The following is an 18,753-nucleotide window of genomic DNA, read 5'->3' as shown; positions in this document are numbered from 1 at the left end:
CCTTCAGAGACCAGATGATAAATGTTGATTGGATTTGTCCCTGCAATCTAGGAAACCATGCAAAATTTCAGCTGGTATTTCCAGGGGGGATATAGTTAATCCCCATTTCACAGATTATAACTTGTCAAGGCTGGTTGTACATGTACAACACCAGGTGGACTCAGCAATTCAAGTCCTCTATTATCCTTCCACCGCAATCTGGCCAACTCATAATGAGGAACTTAGTGAATGGGCATGTGTTGTGGTTAAACTATAGGTAGCCTCCTAAGTCAAGATAGACCCAATATGGTCATGCAGACAGGCTAATTAGATACCCTCTTACCATCCATTTTGGTGAGGAAACAGTTCCACCAATTATAATAAATTGGGTACCTGTCGTCAAACTTTGCCAACTTACCAATATCCTTTTTTATACACACTCTCAAACTGTAACAGAGTTGCAGAACGGAGAGGAGTACATCCTCGAAGAATTGCAAAAAGCTTCCTCGCCATATGTTAGAAATGGGGATCTTTAGTTGGCAGATTGTTACCCTGCCCAAGTAGGGACCCTTCTTCCTAGTCAGGATAAGGGGGGATACACTATTGAAATAACCCCTGCTCACCCCCTTGGTAGCTTGGCACGAGCAGGCAGGCTTATCTAAGAGGCAGTGTGTAAAATATTTGCACATAACAGAGTAATACATTGAAAACACTACAAAAGGACACCACACCAGTTAATAAAAATATCCAATATTTATCTGTGTAAAACGAGACGAAAATGATAAAAATCCAACATACAATCATCAAAATATGCACTTTGTAAGAATCACCTTAAAAATGCAGTTTCTTGAAGTTGGTAGCTTCGTCTGGGGTGGCAGAGTGGGCTAAAGAACGGTGATGGATCAAACCCAGATCTGTTGACTGGGTGCGAGTGTTTGATTGGTTCTGATGCTCCGTCCATCACCACCCCCTTTTGTACCGCTTTGTTCGCCATAAGTTGTCAGGGTATGCTCAGACGTGAGTCCCTTGCTCACTTTGCCACTGGATTCAAGCAAGCCTGGCTGAAGACGGCTGAAATGCCAGAAACTGGTCCTAGGAAGCTCGTTTCCGGTCCAGGGAAGGCATGGCTTGGCAGTTCGGGCTGGACTGTTCCCATGAGGCACAGGGTCAGACTGATTTGCATATGGCCATATCTGAACTGGGGTGGCAGAGTGGGCTAAAGAACGGTGATGGATCAAACCCAGATCTGTTGACTGGGTGTGAGTGTTTGATTGGTTCTGATGGTCCGTCCATCACCACCCCCTTTTGTACCGCTTTGTTCGCCATAAGTTGTCAGGGTATGCTCAGACGCGAGTCCCTTGCTCACTTTGCCACTGGATTCAAGCAGGCCTGGCTGAAGACGGCTGAAATGCCAGAAACTGATCCTAGGAAGCTTGTTTCCGGTCCAGGGAAGGCATGGCTTGGCAGTTCGGGCTGGACTGTTCCCATGAGGCACAGGGTAAGAGTGATTTGCATATGGCCATATCTGAACTGGGGTGGCAGAGTGGGCTAAAGAACGGTGATGGATCAAACCCAGATCTGTTGACTGGGTGTGAGTGTTTGATTGGTTCTGATGGTCCGTCCATCACCACCCCCTTTTGTACCGCTTTGTTCGCCATAAGTTGGCAGGGTATGCTCAGACGTGAGTCCCTTGCTCACTTTGCCACTGGATTCAAGCAAGCCTGGCTGAAGACGGCTGAAATGCCAGAAACTGGTCCTAGGAAGCTTGTTTCCGGTCCAGGGAAGGCATGGCTTGGCAGTTCGGGCTGGACTGTTCCCATGAGGCACAGGGTAAGAGTGATTTGCATATGGCCATATCTGAACTGGGGTGGCAGAGTGGGCTAAAGAACGGTGATGGATCAAACCCAGATCTGTTGACTGGGTGTGAGTGTTTGATTGGTTCTGATGCTCCGTCCATCACCACCCCCTTTTGTACCGCTTTGTTCGCCATAAGTTGTCAGGGTATGCTCAGACGTGAGTCCCTTGCTCACTTTGCCACTGGATTCAAGCAGGCCTGGCTGAAGACGGCTGAAATGCCAGAAACTGGTCCTAGGAAGCTCGTTTCCGGTCCAGGGAAGGCATGGCTTGGCAGTTCGGGCTTGACTGTTCCCATGAGGCACAGGGTCAGACTGATTTGCATATGGCCATGTCTGAACTGGGGTGGCAGAGTGGGCTAAAGAGCGGTGATGGTTCAAACCCAGATCTGTTGACTGGGTGTGAGTGTTTGATTGGTTCTGATGCTCCGTCCATCACCACCCCCTTTTGTACCGCTTTGTTCGCCATAAGTTGGCAGGGTATGCTCAGACGTGAGTCCCTTGCTCACTTTGCCACTGGATTCAAGCAAGCCTGGCTGAAGACGGCTGAAATGCCAGAAACTGATCCTAGGAAGCTTGTTTCCGGTCCAGGGAAGGCATGGCTTGGCAGTTCGGGCTGGACTGTTCCCATGAGGCACAGGTTAAGAGTGATTTGCATATGGCCATATCTGAACTGGGGTGGCCGAGTGGGCTAAAGAACGGTGATGGATCAAACCCAGATCTGTTGACTGGGTGTGAGAGTGTTTGATTGGTTCTGATGCTCCGTCCATCACCACCCCCTTTTGTACCGCTTTGTTCGCCATAAGTTGGCAGGGTATGCTCAGACGCGAGTCCCTTGCTCACTTTGCCACTGGATTCAAGCAAGCCTGGCTGAAGACGGCTGAAATGCCAGAAACTGGTCCTAGGAAGCTTGTTTCCGGTCCAGGGAAGGCATGGCTTGGCAGTTCGGGCTGGACTGTTCCCATGAGGCACAGGGTCAGACTGATTTGCATATGGCCATGTCTGAACTGGGGTGGCAGAGTGGGCTAAAGAACGGTGATGGATCAAACCCAGATCTGTTGACTGTTTGATTGGTTCTGATGCTCCGTCCATCACCACCCCCTTTTGTACAGCTTTGTCTGGTACTACAGCAGTGCTGAAAACAACTAAATCAAACAGCTTGGAATGACCACATCACTGGGGACTGGCGTAGGGGTCAGCAGACTTGCAAACAGTACCTTTTGTCCTGGCCGACCATGGCGGTGTCGGCCGGCGGCGGTGCTCGTCAAGGCTGTGGTGTGAAGTGGAGCAGTGCGACGTGTGGTGCTCTCAGGTCGCGGTGCAGGCAGCTGCTCGGTGGCCCAGCAATGTCAGTGAGACCAGGGCTGCGGTGCGAAGCGGGGCGGTGCTCGGCATGGTGCCGACTGTCATGGTGCAAGTTGCGGCGTCCGTCAAAAATCGGCAGCCATTGGGGCTGGCTTTGGTGGGCCGCGGCCGCAGTGTGCGACAGGGCGGTACTTCATTTAGCTTACGAGTGGTGCCCCCAGACCACAGTGCAGACCACAGCAGCGATGTCAGCTGGCAACAGCGTCTCAGTGAGACCAGGGCGGCAGACTGAAGCAAGGAGGTGGGGAGTATGGTGCAAACAGGTTGCGGCGCAGGCCGCGGCTCGGTGGCGGCGGTCGTCGTCGGTGAGACCAGGGTTGTGGTGCAAAGTCGGGCGGTGCCTTCTGCGGTGCCTTCAGGTCACAGAACAGCCGGTGGTCTTGGTGACGGCATCAGGTTGCAGTTTTCCTCTGCGGCAACTGAGACATGCATCCCAGAGGTGGTACCCAGAGGAATTTGAAGTCTTTGCTGTTCCCGAGACGTCTTGAACAGGGGGCAAGCTCTACCTCAAGCCCTTGGAGAAACTCAAAGAAGTTGCAGAAAGTTCAGTCCAGTCCTTTCTCTGCCCAAGACAGAAGCAGTCACTGCAGGCCAACACAACAAAGTACACAGTAAAGTGGTAGTTCCTCCTCACAGCTTCTCCACCTCTTCTTCTTTGCAAGTTTCTGGGTCCAAAAGAGTTCTAGAATTCTGGGGTCTGGGCCCCAATATTTATACCACATTTCCCTTTGTTCTCTTGTGGGAGAGTGTCTGTGCTCAGTCCAAACCCGTTCTGTTCTCTCTGGCTCAGCTTCCTGGCAGGGGGTACAGACAGCATTATCCAAGGCAGACCAGGCCTATTCAGGTGCAAGGAAATCTCCTCTCACTACTCTATATTCAGCCCATGTCTATTCAGCCTAGCCCTGACTCATCCAGGAGAGGCAGGACACACCTCAACCCCACCCCAGTGGCTGACTGAAGAGAATGCACATCCCCAGCCCCTGCCACGTTATTCCAAAGACAGACATACAATCCACAACTCAGCAGTGGCACATAGGATGGCTAAGCAAGAAAATACCCACTTTCTAAAAGTGGTATTTTCAAACACAACATAAAAATCATCTTTACTAAAAGGTGCATTTTTTCACTCCGAGTTCAGTCATACTAAACTCAATTTCTCTATCTTGTCCCAATTGGAGGTTTTACTTGTAAGGTGTTACAAAGTATCTCCCATTCTATCCTATGGGACAGATAGCCTTTCAATACTGAGAAACGAAATACACTGTATTTCACTACCAGTTCATGCCCTACCTTTCCCCTACACTACCCTGCCCTGCGGGTTATCTTGGGCCTACCTTAGGGGTGGGTGACTTACATGTAATAAAAGGGAAGGATAGGGGTTAGCAAGTGGGTGCACTTGCCAAGTCGACATGGCAGTAAAACCTGCACACAGACTCTGCAGTGGCAGGTCTGAGATACCTTTACAGGGCTACGTCTGTGGGTGGCACAACCAGAGCTGCCGGCTACTAGTAGCATTTGATTTACAGGCCCTGGCACACTCAGTGCCAGTAAATCAAACATGCCAATCATGAAACACGTTCTGATTAATGCTAGGAAATACTATCCTATGTGAAACCATAATTGATGCGAGCCAAGGAATTTGGTTTGCACTGTAGATTTCTCTTGACCACTGTCACTGCGCAACCTGTAGGCCGGTAGAGCAGAGTACACAGACATTGAAGCAATTCACTAAGGTAACTTACAATTGTGTTTAAATTACATGTGTAATTTAATGTTACACTTTGGAGAAAGTTTACTACTTTTGGCTATTCACAAAATCTTAGTGTAAAGCTACTGAAAAAGGGGTGGAGCCAAATTAACACATGCAAGTAACTACTGCCAACAAGAATTAAGTCTAGTACTAAATATTTTTACTCATTTATTATACAGTTTTATTAACTTTTTTTATTTTCTCTATACTTTCCCATAAGACTGGAGTCTCCCTACAGTAAATTATAGGGAAAAGTAAAACTCGAAAAAATGTATAACATATTTTTATGTTAAATATTAATGTACATATTTGTATGTGTTTATTATAAATGTAGAACAACATTTTTGAAAAATTATACAGCACTATTAAATTAATGTTCAATTAAATCTTTAATTTAAACAAATTTTCCTCTAGTATAAATTAAAAAATAGATTTCATTATTGAAAGTGATGTTGCATTTAAAAGTAATTGAATGTTTGTTTTAATTATGTTACATTTATAAATTTAAAGAGGTTGTTAACATATAATAGATAATAAACATGTTTTACTTGCAAATGGTTTTAACATTGAATTATATTTGTTAATATTTTAAATAATTTAATTAACAATTTTTTTCCTATGGGGTTTTGATTAAAATCGCTACCTCCAGTATTTTCTACGGGAAGGTGTTGCAGTACCAGTGGTTGGTCATATGTGGTGCTGGACTTAAAAGAGCCCTGATCTGAAGTCATTTACTATTGTTTTGTGTCCCTTTATGACTTAAGAAACATTAGAAGTGCAAGTTATGAATAGCAATGGGCTTATTCCTTTTTTGGGTGGGTGCATGTCCCTACATAAACTACTCCTTCACCCTACAAAACCCCTCAATGCTCCTCCATAACCCTCTCCCATTTAGTAGCAAGTAAGCCCCTTTTTTCAGTCCCTGCCCCGATCCCTCCCACATTCACAACGAAGTAATAAACTCACATGTGTGAAGATCTCCACATAGAAAAGATATGAGAGGTAGGTTAGGGAATAGCATTTTGTAGTGCATTTACAAGTGTTATTGTAGTACTGTTAGTAATCGGATTCATGGTTAGCTAGGGTATGCACCTAAGCCAGGCACATACCATGATAACCACATCTCACCTCCTTGGTAGCCTGGCAGAGACGTCAGGCTTATCCCACAGGCAATGTGTAAAGCGTTTGCACAACGCACACACACACCAGTGACACAAATACACCACAAAAGAGACTCCACACAATATTATATAAAAAAATCTCATATTGTAGATAACGCAATGACCAAACTTGACAAACCATAAATCACTTTCCCAACTAGGCAATTGTCATAACATCACAGTTAGTGCAATAAAGTGAAGTGAAGAATTATATGTTGCACATGTCATATAAACACTAGCACCATGCACACAAGGTGAATCCTGAAATATTGCTCATTATACTGACAATGAAAGCCTCAAAACAACATATATTAGAACACATCAGGGCCTGAAGTGCAGGTTATATCGTACATAAATCAAAGTTGCCGAGCATACTATGCAAGTCCTGGCAATGTGAGGAAAGACAACATGCATCACAACATCAGGGCACGAAGTTGCAGCAAGTATCGATTAAAACACCTGGTTCACCATAATCACAATAAGAACCTAGGGCACAGCGTTCCTGCCCTCCTATTTGGCTGTATACGGTAGTCAGTACACCATGTAGGCCGTAGAAGCCTCTGGACGCCTCCTACATGGACCACGGTAGTCTTGTCAACTTTCGAGATGCAGCCAATTACCACCGGGAATTGGGAGCCTCCGTCGAGGTTCCACCCCGCTATGTCCACATACAGGACAAGTACCCCCAGGTATGTTCACACACGGGGGGGCAGACACTGCAGACTTTCATGGGGAGACCTCGCTGGGCCCCTTCCCATGATCAGCCAGCACGAAAGGTCTATACCGCAATAGAGAGGGATGCCATGCCACCATGCTGGGACCGCTTGGGTCCGAGTTGTCCAAGAATGGCTCCACTCGGGCTAGAAGACCAAGGCGCCCGTCGGGATCCAGGAAGTGAGGGAGCAGGCAGTGCTTCCCTCTCAGTACTTCTCTATTCCTGGGGTGGTCCTGCACTGCCTGGGCATGTCTCAAGATTGGCAATTTTGCATGTAGGGAGCGGAGCACCTAATCATACATCGTGGCTCCTTCCTTCAAAAACTGTCTTCCCTGAACACCACCCTCTGCGGCAATCACCAGTCCTGCGGCAGGGGCAGGAAAGCAACACAAGGCAGAGGAGAATCGCTGGCATTCAGGGGCAGGAGCACATCACTAAACACTGTCTCCACAGGAGCGGATCCCCAGGTCAAAGCGCTCAACCCGTGCTGATGGCACAGTTCAGCAAAAGGTGCCGGTTCCTCTAGCAAGGTGCTCCCCATACTCCATAACAGTACCAGCAGAGACCCTCTATACAGCGCACACCATGCGCTAGACTGGCCAAGAGACACAGGAGCCATACACAGTGCTCCAAGGATCTTCCCAGCACACGATGAAGGAAAGCACAAGAGCCTCCAGCAGTACTTAACATGCGCTGTGCTGGCAGGGAAAAGCAGGAAGCAGGCAGGCACACCAGCACATTTATCACGTATCCATCACAATCACTTGCAGGCAAAAGGCAGTTCTTCCAGCAGGTCAGCACAACAAAGCAAAGTTCAAGTAGTGGTTTCTTCTGACAGCTCAGCAGTTCCTCCTGGCAATGTGCAGCATGTAGAGCCAGCAGCGTCTGGTTACAAGTCCCACACAGAGTCTAAAAACATGGGGTCAGAGCCCCTGCACTTATACCCAAAATGTATTTGACCTGGAGGTAACTTCAAACAAACTTTAGAAGTGCACAACACCCCCATTCAATCCCAGCCCTGGCTCCATACACTACAGGGGGTCGGAGACAGCATTGTGAAAGGCAGGCACAGCCTGTTGCAAGTGACAACTCCTCCCACCACTGTAGGCCAGGAAGACCCATCAGCAGGGGGATGGCTAATCAGGATTTGCAGGATACACCACAGCTCCCTTTGTGACTGTCTAGAGTGAATGACCAAAACAGGCCCGGTCTTTCTAAACAAGACGTTAATTGAAAGAATCATGAGCACACACTTTTAGAAACTGGGCATTTCTACAATGGCTTGTATTGTCTAGTATCTCTATCACATTTAATGTGAGCATTTTATCGAAACAGGAGCTTAAATTGATGGTCTTTTACCATATCTGGGTCATTCCATTTCCCTGGTCCAGCTGCCGGTTGCAAGACATCTTGATTCTTTCCATACCATTCAATAATATCCAGGACACTGTCCCACGAGTCTTGGATGTCATCATAGTTCCTCCACATGTTACAGATTTCTCCAAGCAATGTATAGTTCACCTACACAGAAAAGAAATATATACATTAACAGAGTTCTACTGGTTTGTGTCAGTCACCATATTAAGCTAAGCAACTGGGTTTACCCCACACCTTAACTTAAATGACTTGAATCTATTATGATCTAATCTATACCTCGATTTATATACTAATTTACAGAATTGTGCAAATGAAGAAGCGAAGTACAATGGTAAAATACTGCAGGTAGTGTACATTAATGAGCTAAGAGAGCTCTTTTACATGGTGACTTAAGGGTGCAAGAGTAAAGTAATCAAGCACAGTGAATTTTTCCAAAACAAACACCAGGCAGCAACAAAGGTTCAATAAGGGGCATCAGTTGATAAACTGGTCAACAATACAGTAAAGCTCTTCTGTCAAGACTTGGTACTGCCACAAAAGGAAATAGGTAAACAGCAAAGTTTTACGGTCTTCACATATCAGGTTCGCATGTCATCTAGCAAAGTAATTAACTATAAATAGTATGCAGCATTGTGGGTTACTACCAGACCCATATACATTGCATAAACAACTGGTGCAGTGTGGTGGGACCTTTAAAAGAAACACTGATTCTATGTTAAACAATATGCTTCCTGTTCATATGTGCAACTTAGATAAGAAGGTTTTGAATTTGGTCTTGAAGCTATCTACGATAAGTGCTTCCCCAATGGAAAGGTGCAGGGGGTTTCAGAGCTTAAAGAGAACTCTTGAGAAGGCCTGCTTCAAGGGTTTGTGCTTTCTAAATAAAATTGTAGGCACAGTCCTCTTTGATCTGGACATGCAAGCTTCTTCAGAAATCTGTGGTTTCAGTCCAAGACATTTTGGTGTGTCCAACTGGACTTATTATATGTGACTTTAGAACAATGTAAATTGGCACCTTTCTTCAAGTTGAGGTTAGCAAAATTCTTATAATTAAGAAGTCACGTGAAATTTGCAGCTGGTGCCTTGAAGCACACATGGTGCTGCATGAGGAACAGCATTTAGGTCCTAATCTTGACTTATTGAGACTTGTTAGTAAGATCTTTTTATTTCCTATTATCCTCTGGACCATTACTTATACCACGGTCTTTAGGGTTTGCTTTGGAATGAACAATTTAAATTTCCATAACATCTTTAGTTGATACTGGTCTCCCTTTATTATATTTTTCATGTATGACAAGGTGACATACATACCAGATTTATTCCCATGGCATATGACTCCTTTGTTGAACAAATGAGATTGAAACACAAATTAGTAGGGGCAAAGCAATTTAAAGAAATTCGATTGAAACAAAAATTTGTGTGGAGAATCCAATCTGAATGTTATATAAAACATTCAATTGTAATGAACATGAATCTTCTGTAAATTTTTTCAAATGCACAGCCAACACGTTTTTTGCCCTTTTGGCATGGAAGCCTAAGTCATTGTCAAGGCTGTTAAGAGGTTTATTGCCTAAAGGGATAATATACAGCAGTCATGGAATTTAAGATGATCCTGTATGGGCTGGGGGTTATAAAGGTTCTGTTTGAAGATACTTGAAGTAATAGCCGTTAGTCCTGGAAGGCGTAGGCACGTTTTTGCAAACTGAAGTTCTAACAGTTCACAAGGTCTGTGAGTACGGGTATCTACAAAACGTCATTAGGCGGACGCAGACAATTGTCACTGGAGCCATGGGCAGCAGTCTGATGTGGCTGGAAAATCGATTTTCCATAAAGTTTTTCGACCACAAAATATTCAAGGAATTTTGAAAGAAATAGCAGACTGGTAACAGATAAGTAGCTATTTAAATTATCAGAGGGACTACTAGTTATTTTTTTGAAGAGGCTGTACATGACAATATTTATATTGTTAGGTACAGTGTATTTCTTCATGGAGGCATTGATGATATTCACCCAAAATTCACTAAGCTATGGGTTACTTAAGGCAGAAATGGTATTGTTAATGTGGGATGATGGTTTCATATTTGCTACGGATGTACCTGTAGTGCCGATATCAATTTGTTTCAATAATGACCACCTGACCTCAGACTTTCCCTTTATTTCAGCACCTGCCATTGATTGTTGTTTAATAGTATCTCTTGTTGAACATCATGTTAGTCAAAATTTTAGCCAGTCTGGTGCACCCGTCTCTTGACTGAGTAGGCTTCAACTATGTCTTGATGCAGTGGAATTTACTTTTGTCGATACCATTTTGTTTTTGAGCCGCATTAAACATTTTTGGGTGAGAAGCGGGCTTGATCAATTAGTACACTGGAAAAACTGATCTTGTCCTTTTGAGTATTATCTTTGTATGACCCTCCCTGACTGTTTGAATGAAGAATAATTGCAGTATGATTTATTTTTGGCATTTCTCACTAGATGTCAAACGTCTTCCCTTCAAGTACTCCAAGAACCCTTGAGCTGTCTTTTAGTTGATAACTGTTCAATTAAGGGGACAATAGTGTCAATGGCCGATGATGAAGTCTTATGGCAACACAACACTAGGGTAGATCCGTGTTTAATTTGTAGCAAAACAAGCAACTAGGCCCAGGTATTTTTACAGGAAGCCAAAGCAGATTGCACCACCCATTGCTCCTGTCAAACTGCCATATGTCATCCCATTCTTTAAAATGTGATCATTTGGACTATTCCAAGTCAGAAAGGTCTATTGTGAGCACCGGTATTATATATAAATATTTCTTATGTGTATTGAATTGATAAACTTGAATTCATATCCTGTGTTCAAAAATAGTCAGACAGCACCACTGTGTGGTGAACTGTCATGAGCAAGTAATGCAGTTAAGAAGTAAAGTGCTGTGCTGAGCACCAGCAAATGCAGGCACAAATTAACCAATGGGGCAGAGACATCAGCTGTCAGGTTGGATGTGTTAAGATGAGAGAGGATATCAGAGCTCTAATTCCCTTAATCAGTTTCATGATTGACAAATGTGAGATCAGTTTGTGCAACGGTACTTCTGGACAGAAAACTCATTCTTCTCCACTCGGATTAGGTCGAGAATGCCTCCTTGATAGACATGGGGTCAGAAGAGAGTTTGCTAAAGATTGTTCACACTTAGGAACGGGTTACGGTTAACTATTCCAGGAGTTCCCAGGGGACACTAAAATTGCCCAGGATACGACATGAGGCGAGCTAAAAAAAATTCTAAAAATATTGCTCAGTGAATTACATTCCAGATGAGAGAAGCTATATCATTGAGAGGGAGAAAGAAAGACCTAGATCGGTTGTCGGTTATTGGAATGCAGAGCATACTTGGGTGCCGAAAAGAGCACAACTGAGGTTGCTCATGTTGAACAAATGATAACCTTCTGGTCTCCCTAGAGATGTGCATTTTAAGAGATCGCCACAAGGTCCCACGGGATAAGCAGGACCAGATTTTAATGTACACTAGTGGGGGGTAAATGGGTTGACTGGGCCTATTTGGTATTTGACAGTTATCATTAGGGGTGGGCGGAATTTGCGGAATTAACCTTCGCAAATTATCGCGAGAATGTTTAAAATTATCGCAAACAAGCAGAAATATCGCGAAGATGCGGAAGTTTTTTTCCGGCATGTTCGCGAGATTTTCTGCATGGTTGCGGGTCGCCAACTTACCCATGTGGTTGCTTGCGGGCGCGGCCATCTTGTTTTGAGTTGTTCTCGCGGTGCATGATCGCGAGAAGAAAGACGTGATCGCGCGACGCATGACGTCACTGCGGGCGCGAACTGTCGCGAGACAGCGCAAATGGCTAAAAACAATACAACATCTCATGGAGAACGCGACCGGATCAAGAAAACTTGTCGGCGAACGCAGGGATTCAGGTAAGGCGATCGCGCGCGCGCGCGAGAATGTATCATTTTACAGCGCGAGCAAGAAACAAATTATCGCCAAGCTGCGGAAACCGGAATTTTTGACATTTTCGCGCTCTCCGCGGAACGCAAAAATGTCAAATTATCGCAATTTCCGCGAACGGAACGAAATTTTTGCCCAGGCCTAGTTATCATGTGCCATGAAAGACTGACTCCACACCAGCATATAGCTTTAATGAAGAACTACATGAAATTTAAGTTTGCCAGGCCAGACTTTCACAGTCCCACACTCTTTACAAACACCTGAAAGACTCAGATAGGCCAATTCTGTAGGACCATACATACAAGACAAAGTCCTGTGAGAGAAAGGCTTTCCCTGTCCCAATCGACTCCTGCACAGCTAGGATATGAACAGCTTACCCACTGAGCCAAAAGTGGAGCAAAATCAGTAGCAGGATTTAGATAACTCTGAAAGAAGCCAAAACTTAACTAGTACTGCAGAGTCAATAGAGATGACCTTTTGAAAGCTGGTGCCCTTATTAATTTTGTTATTTCCATTTTTTATTATAAGCTGCTGTCACTTAAAAGTGGTAGTTATATGCTTGCAAACAAGATTTTTTTTAAACTGAACCACTGTGTTTTCTTTTTTAATTTTTATGGAACAGTATGTGTGCTTCATAGTACTTCACGTTACTTAGAGCAGATATAAAAAAATGTTAGTTTTGATGGGCCTGTCAGTAAACACGATTGTTACTAGTTAAAAAAAAAAAAAAAGGTAATATTGACTATATCATTCACATACAGTGCCTCTGAACCTCACCATTACCACACCTCTAAGAAATAACCAAACCCATATTAATGAATATTTGTTTTAATAGGTCAGTCAGAATCTAGATCTTTAAGGAGTCTTGGCAATGCACTTTTCAGGAACAGGGCAAATCGCCAGCTTAACGCCTCATAAAAGAGTGAATCAACCCATTACAGAATGAGTGAAGAAAGCGACTGTAGGAAGCTGGCTCTTTATATGGTATACAAACAAAATGAGGTAGACAGTGCAAAAAGTCCAGGCATTCCCTTACTGGTGGACAGGGGCTTGCTCCAGCAATCCCAAGGTGCTCTTCTAGGGGATAGTGTAGTCGAGCAGCCGACATCCACTGCACACACACAGCCAATAAATGATACACACTGTTCAGTAAGGAGATTCACACCATCCATTCATCGTGGAGTCTTACAGCTAATTCTTTGGTACATACCCGATGCAGGGGAACAGTTCCACTATTCCACAGGAGCGCCAGAGTCTTTGGAGAAATGCTTGCAGTCCTCCCAGGCTTTGGAGGATCAGCAGCTTGCAGGGCGATACGACTTTGGCGCAATTGTCAAGAATAAGTGAACAGGTTGGCAGGGCTGGTGCCACATCAGTTGCTTCTTCTGCAGTGCTTGATTTCGCAGCTCTTCGGTCCTTCTGCTTCTCTGGTCAGCAGGATCTCATTTCCTGATCCCAAGGCTCCCCTAACTACTGAATTTAGGGGTGTTAGGGGAGTATAGGGTAGTAGCCAACGGGCTACTTACCCCTGGGTTTACTACGCCCTCTCAACATGACCACTCTTGGTCATGCTGTGGTTGAGCACTTGGGTTCCATGACTTTGGGCTCAGGTGGGGCAGAAGATTATAGAGATCACTACTGTTCAGCTTCCGGTAGACCCTCAGTTGGTACTGCTGTGGGAGGTGGGTGACGAGAGCCTGTATCTATTGGTAACACCAGTGGGGAGACTCATATCGCAGCTATTGATGGTTGGGAGGTTTAAGGTGACCTACAGATGGAAGGGCCCTGAATGGCCAATATTAGAGCTACAGTGGAGTAAAACATGGAATTTTTATGCTATGGAAAGTTGACAGCAATTCTTTGCAGCAGGCTAACCCATTTTGAACAGATTTGGCACCTCCCATTCATTTCAGTGGCAGGGCTGGAAACTGAGTCAAGTGATGATATGGCCTAGATAGTGCAACTCAGGTGAGTTAGGATGTGAACATTATGGAGGCGACATTTGGTACAAAGTGGACCCACCAGGCATCAATTCACTCTGATATGGGTGGAATAGCAAACCAATAATTCTGACCAGTTTATTCCTCCAAGTTTTTGATAGCATTACCGAATCAATGTTAGGCAGTAAAATGGTCAGATAGGAAGCATAGAGTTCAATGTAACAACTGACATTTGGGATTACCATAATGACTGCCTTGTTTAAATTCACAGATGCCATCTTCTCATTTGTGGTTTCTTTTCTACCATGTCCCTCACGTGCAGATCAGTTTCTTTGGTGAGCCTTCTAACCATTTCTATTGGGAAATCATTGAGTCTAAGACTTTTCCCCGGTTGGAGCTGTCCAAGAGCCTCTGACAATTCTTCAGCAGAAATCACACATTCAAGTGATTCACTCCCTTCCCCAGGTTTCGTCAAAAGAAGCTTATCTACATATTCTAGAAGGCCAGAAATTAATCAGTGAACGCTTATGCCATCTGCCTGTTATAGGTAGCATTTTTTGTTTCTGGGCCCATGCTGTGTGACAAGCTTTCCAGTTTTGTCTCCTTATTTATAGTTGCATCATTGAGACACCTTCTACAAAACCTGGTGTCATCTATTGCCACCTGCCAGCAGGCAGGCCCCTTTTTTCCAAACGTTTTGGTGCCACTCAATCTCCCGAAGCCAGATATCACTTATCTAATTTTAAAACTGGTGCTTATTCCATGCTGTTACTCAGTTTTTCTTTGTTCCAGTTTTGGAGATATTCCATTACCTTCCCCATAAAGATATGTTTCAAGATGTCCTATAAGATTTGACGTATCCCACATTTAATTGAATGTAGGTGTCAGCTTCTTTGTTCAGACAATCAAAGTGCTTGCCCATAAGCCACCAGTATATCAGAAATTAAAACCCAGATATGGCCTCCTTCGCACAGCCAATTTGAAGTAAAACTTTGGAGTGAAACAAAAGTCTATGGCTGATATTTCCTTTCCACACACCTAGTGAGCATCTGATGCATGCGTTAAAAAAAAGTAGTTTAGTCTTGAGAATGACTCTTGTACGACCGAGTAATATGTCAATTTTTGGATGAATGCCACGTCCCCCACAGGCCTTACACAAACCCAAACATAATACAAAGTGCACGAAAGGGCAATTACCAAGTTGTGTAATTTATATGGTGCCTGTAATATTACCATCAACTAACACATTCAAATCTACTCCAATAGGGGTCACACCATCTGGGATCTGTGTGAGCAGTGAATGTACGCTAAATGTAGGAGGTACATTGATGTTTAGGAAAGTCCACAACTGGCCCCAAAGAGCCACCAAAACTATTATGCCTGAAAATCTTATACGTGTTCTACTATTGGACTTCTTGCTCATGACAAGTGTCTGCTTATGTATTGCGCCATCCCTTACATTGAGTTTAAGCATTTAATGTGTTGCCAATTTTAGTTCAAAACTCTGACTTGTGTCATCAACTAATTTGATGAATAAATGCAAGTAAAATTGGGCTAAAGAAATGCACTGCTATGGAGGATACCTTCACACAAATTGTTTTGTGCGATGCTGGCAAATGACAATGGGCCACACTTTGCCAGTCCTTATTGGTGGCTGAGATGGATTATGACATCCTTGAAAAATATCACAGGACAACAAAACAGATGAATGCACAAGTCCCATTCCCTCTCCAAATATCCTGAACTAACAAGGAGAGCCCCACGCTTGAGCAAAGAGTTTAGGTGAAAGAAATTCTGGGACTCTGTGCGTCCCAGCTCAGTCAGCGCCTTCATGCTCTAATCCCAGTAAGAAAATCACTGGGATTAACTTGTCACAAACGTTTTAATCTCAACAGTTGTTTGCACATAATTAACTGTGCCTTTACGGATGACGCACTTGAGTACATCACATCGAATTCCTGTGGTTGTCGGCCTGGAAGCATGCCCTCCTATGGTGCGTTCCTAGTACTTTGAGTTTTGTTGTATTGCTGGATTCAATAGTGTATACTTGTAGCTTGACTGACTTATTCTCATCCCCAGGAAGGTCTGTTCATGTAATACAAGTTTATAACTGCATTGGCCTGAAACTCATTTGTGCTGGATTTGTGCAATCAGCCCAAGCCCAGTGGTTTACTTGCTGTAAACATCATGACTGCTTGATTATTTTACCAGCTTTTGGGTGTAAATTACACTAGACCATTTTGAATTCTCCGTTTTGCCAGATAACTTTGGATGTGCCATAAATGTACACTCCTGCTGTACAGTTTAAACGCACCTCCTTTTTGGAAGTTAAAAAAGCACCCAAGGAGGCTGAAATACGTTAAATGCTCCATTTCCCTACCAGACAAAAAATTATGCGGTACAAAAGGGGGTGGTGATGGACAGAGCATCAGAACCAATCAAACACTCACACCCAGTCAACAGATCTGGGTTTGATCCATCACCGTTCTTTAGCCCACTCTGCCACCCCAGTTCAGACATGGCCATATGGAAATCAGTCTGACCCTGCGCCTCATGGGAACAGTCCAGCCCGAACTGCCAAGCCATGCCTTCCCTTTGATGGATCAAACCCAGATCTGTTGACTGGGTGCGAGTGTTTGATTGGTTCTGATGCTCTGTCCATCACCACCCCCTTTTGTACCGCTTTGTTCGCCATAAGTTGGCAGGGTATGCTCAGACGCGAGTCCCTTGCTCACTTTGCCACTGGATTCAAGCAAGCCTGGCTGAAGACGGCTGAAATGCCAGAAACGAATCCTAGGAAGCTGGTTTCCGGTCCAGGGAAGGCATGGCTTGGTAGTTCGGGCTGGACTGTTCCCATGAGGCACAGGGTCAGACTGATTTGCAGATGGCCATGTCTGAACTGGGGTGGCAGAGTGGGCTAAAGAACGGTGATGGATCAAACCCAGATCTGTTGACTGGGTGTGAGTGTTTGACTGGTTCTGATGCTCCGTCCATCACCACCCCATTTTGTACAGACAAAAAATTATGGCGGATGATACTTCACATTTCTATGCAGAGCCTTTGGAAGTCTGGGATTGGCTCGACCTGTATCATCTTGAGAAGGATGGAGGTACCTGGCAGCAACCAAAGCCTCAACAAAAGATCATGGGAGGTAGTGGCCTGACACGTACTCTCACAGAAGCAAGGCCAGGCGGATTGTACAGGACTGGATGCCATGATCCTTCAGGAGGGAACTGTGAGTGGCCGGAATCATCTCAAGAGGATCTCACACAGGTGGAATCCAATGCAGAATTCTCGGATTGGAGAAACCTCTGAAATACTGTATTTGACATATCGTATTGCATATGAATTATAACCAGTATGATCACATGATCCAACATTATATCCTTTTTGCATAATTTGCTGTTTACTTTATATGCATCCCAGGGCTCTTTTGAATGTTGCTATTCATCTCTTCCAGGTTTTTTTTGAGGGGGTGGTGGGAAAAGTACATGAGTTCCATTGATGTATGTACATGTAAAATGTCTCTTTAATATGTAAAATGGAGACTTCTGGTTTTGCCAATATTTTGAAAGTTTAGTGGTCGAAGTAGGGGGCACTGATGTGGATCCATTAAGATGGAGGTCCCCATCACTCCCGTCTGGAAGTTTGTTCTGCAGAAAGTTACAAAGTAGTTTTTTTGTAATGCATAGCATGGTTTGGACAGACCACCATTATGGATGAGTCCTGAGGTAGGGGAGTTGAAAAGTGTTTTGTATTTCTTGACAAGACTAGGGTCAAGATATTTCTTTGGAGCATCATGTGTCTGGTAATTGGGATGCAGGACTTCTTAAAAAACTAATTATGTCTGAGGCACATGGAACACAGGTACAGCTCATCTCTAAAATGACATGAACACTGACGCTTTTCGATGAAGACTGAAATAAGTGGATTCTCTTTCCTGACTTGAATAGGAGAGAAGTGGGAATCTTGGCTAAGCACTTCAAAACATAACTATCTCAAACTTAGTAGGCACATATTATACTGCTCAAAGAAAAACACTGACGTTGCACACCGCAAACATCAATAGAGGGGACAACCACTGCCGGACTGGGAACAGAAACTAGCCCTGGCAATTCTGCTTGACTGACCCCGGGAGGGGGCTGCTACTGAGAAGCGCCGGCAGGGAGTGGGCGGTGGGGGGGAATGCTTTCGCTTTTGTTAAAGGGGGCCGATATTGCAGCAGCATTGCTGCAAAACCGGCCTCCAGGACTAAAACTGGCCCCCATAGGCCTTAGCCATTGTTGACTTGGTCTTATAAGTTTGGTTGATAATTTACATCTGTATACTGTTTCTGAACGAAAAAAATGCAATAAACAGATTAACTACCCAATGCTGTTTTTGTTCTTAAAATATTCCGATCAAACTTAATTGTAAGCCAGTGACAAATAGTCACTGTTAGAACTGGAGGTCTCTAGTTGGCTGAGGTAGGTACCTTAGTCCAAATAGGGACCCTTGCTTCCAAGTCTAGGAAAGGAAGGACACCTTCTCAGATAGCCCCTGCACACCCCTCGGTAGCTTGGCACGAGCAGCCAGGCTTATCTCCAAGACTAATGTGTAAAGTATTTGTAACCACGCTCTCAGTAACACAGTGATAACACCACAAATGGACTCCACACGAGTGTCAT

The 18,753-nt window shown here is 44.4% G+C and overlaps 1 protein-coding gene across 3 annotated transcripts in view; it reads right to left on the bottom strand.

The window, feature by feature from the left end:
* The window catches only part of LOC146790039 (alpha-N-acetylgalactosaminidase-like), a 154,287-nt gene that overhangs the window by 14,398 nt on the left and 121,136 nt on the right, over positions 1–18,753 (bottom strand). For all 3 annotated transcript variants that reach the window (XM_085628371.1, XM_085628370.1, XM_085628369.1), the window contains one exon: positions 8,182–8,343. In XM_085628371.1, coding sequence (XP_085484497.1) covers positions 8,182–8,343 — 162 coding nt within the window. The remainder of the gene's footprint in view (positions 1–8,181; positions 8,344–18,753) is intronic.

Source organism: Triturus cristatus, chromosome 10 (assembly GCF_964204655.1).
Source record: "Triturus cristatus chromosome 10, aTriCri1.1, whole genome shotgun sequence".
In the NCBI taxonomy this organism is placed as follows: Eukaryota; Metazoa; Chordata; class Amphibia; order Caudata; family Salamandridae; genus Triturus; species Triturus cristatus.
This window is presented reverse-complemented; position numbering and strand designations above follow the sequence as displayed.